Consider the following 2,204-nt stretch of genomic DNA (forward strand, 5'->3'; position numbering starts at 1 on the left):
ATTCTACATTCGTGTTTTTTTGACCGGAATGTATTGTTCCCACTTTGCATAAATTGGTTCAATCTCGGATAAGGACGATATCGTGGGTTAAAGATCGTAACTGCTCAAAAACAGTATAAAGCAAGCTAAACAAGTTCTCTTCTCAAGCAAACTGTAACTTGTAACTGACATGGAAACACTTCTTTTACAAACAAAAATCACAGATAAACACTTTCGGGACCGGCTTCAGACCTATTAGTTCTCATCATCCTGGCTTGCTGCTGGTCGTTTCTAAACGGTTTCATCAAAATCATCCCACTATTTGCCAGCTAAAAAATCGGGGCATAAAGAGATTTCAAAATCAACAAAAATCCTCAAAAGCAAACGACCATAAAGCCAGGATTTCCAAATGGCCTCGGCCATTGAAGGCAAAACTTTCAATTATGTGAGCCCCGAACGGCAACCGGAAATTTGTTGATGTAGATTTCATTTCCACTGAATAGTCTTTTTCCTTTATTACCTGGGTTTGATTACCGAAAACCTATTAAATGAATAACTGTATTTCTTCAGCCGGATCGGAAATTGCCAGGCGTTTTGTTCCCAATCAGAAATTACTTTTACGAGTTCGTCTAAAGATCGCTTGGCGTTGCGATTGTCTCCAAAGACAATTTTCTAGACGCATTGCAAAAAAATCTGTCAAACTGATTGTCCATGAAAAGCTAGCGTAATGTTGACAGTTTCCAAATTTTAATAAAATGTCTGAAAGTTTATCAAATGCCGCCGGAAAGAACAGTCAGCCACTCAACAGTAAAGAATCGAAATCAGACACTCCAACGGAGAAGCGAAATTTAACCTTCAGCCACTCGGAAAACACTCTGGAAAATCAGCGCCAAAAAACCGGCAAACAGAAACCGTTGGCCAAAGTAAAATCCTGGAGTTCCAAGGAGCATCATTCAAAAGATCAGTGCGTTAGTGTCGAACTGGACCTGGCCAGATCCTTAACCAAATTGGAAGTGGTTGTATCCAGCGAAAATCTCGGATCAAACCTGCTAAGAGCGCGCGATAGTCTGGATAACCTTCTCAAAGATGAGCAAAACATGCCCACGTCCAGTCTGGCGCGTTCCATCGTACTTCCCAAGCCAAAAAACATGCCCGAATCTCCCAAATCCTCTCCGCAATTGGGCGAGAAATTCAAAGCTTCCACCTCATCAAAAGGCCCTTTTTGGGACCCTTACGACCGACAAGGGAAAAAGAACCGAAAGGACCTGAAAAGACGCAGCAAAGGCAAAAGCACCGATCAGCGGCGGAACCAGGAGAGCAGCAAAGAATCACCACCCAGCAAACATGGAGGAAATGTGGCATCTGGTGCAGAAACTTCAGGAACCAATCAGGAATCATCCAGTATAGAGGAAGAGAGCTTTGAAAAGTACAAGTACATGACGAAAAATAGCAAATCCGTTGTCTTCACCAATGAGGTGCTGGTGGTGTATTTTAACAACGAGGACGTCGTGGGGGAGGAAAAGGAGCCGCTGAAGAAGGAGGTTGAACAGCAGACACGAAACAAGGAAATGCGGCGCGTGCATTTGAACAGAACCCAGGAGAAATACAATCTGTGCCTTTTCTAAACATTTTAAGCTACATGCGTGGGTGTCGATAAATTCGTAATTTTGTCAACTGTCTACATTTTCAGTATAATAAATTTTGAGGAACAATCGTTTTTGCAACGTTTTTCAAAAACCAAACTTTGGGGTCAGTTTCAAACAACTAAAAGCGATTAAGTTTCCACAAAATCTAGTAGGCACATGCAATCCAATTTGTCCTCACTTAATTAGGCAGGGCCTAAAACAAAGGGCGACCTTGTACAATTTCATTTCCCAGACCAAATCGCGGTGGTAATTAAATTTTCCACTCACGTCTTAACAACCCTTTAGAGACCACTTTCATATTTGTGTTAAAACCCCAATAGGAAGGGCGGCACTTAACAAACTGGCACATAAGTGGCATTTTGTTCGAGAGTTTGACAAGGTATCGTCCTTTTAGTTTCCAAACCGCTATTATTCTTCAATTAGAGGCCCCGGAAAATTGAAATTGGCTGCATCTACTCGTATCAACATCGATTGTTATAGTGGATTTTTAATAGCTAGCTTTGATTTTAAACGGTCTTTGCCACGCAGTGGAAGTGTGTGTGGTATTTTCTAGTTAACCGGTGCATGAGGGCAAATATG

The 2,204-nt window shown here is 41.7% G+C and overlaps 1 protein-coding gene across 1 annotated transcript; it reads left to right on the forward strand.

Moving 5' to 3' along the window:
* Nucleotides 1-664: 664 nt before the first annotated feature.
* Nucleotides 665-1,691, forward strand: LOC109536602. The gene has a single exon (XM_019902888.2). It carries the CDS (start codon nucleotides 735-737, stop codon nucleotides 1,602-1,604), a length of 870 nt encoding a protein of 289 aa, XP_019758447.1. The 5' UTR covers nucleotides 665-734; the 3' UTR covers nucleotides 1,605-1,691.
* The last annotated feature ends 513 nt before the right edge of the window (nucleotides 1,692-2,204 follow it).

Source organism: Dendroctonus ponderosae, unplaced genomic scaffold (assembly GCF_020466585.1).
Source record: "Dendroctonus ponderosae isolate FM_Combo_2020 unplaced genomic scaffold, Dpon_F_20191213v2 Dpon_F_20191213_2, whole genome shotgun sequence".
Lineage (NCBI taxonomy): Eukaryota > Metazoa > Arthropoda > Insecta > Coleoptera > Curculionidae > Dendroctonus > Dendroctonus ponderosae.

Excerpts from the sequence above, each read along its gene's own strand:
- LOC109536602 (XM_019902888.2), top strand. The coding sequence starts at position 735 with ATGTCTGAAAGTTTATCAAATGCCGCCGGAAAGAACAGTCAGCCACTC.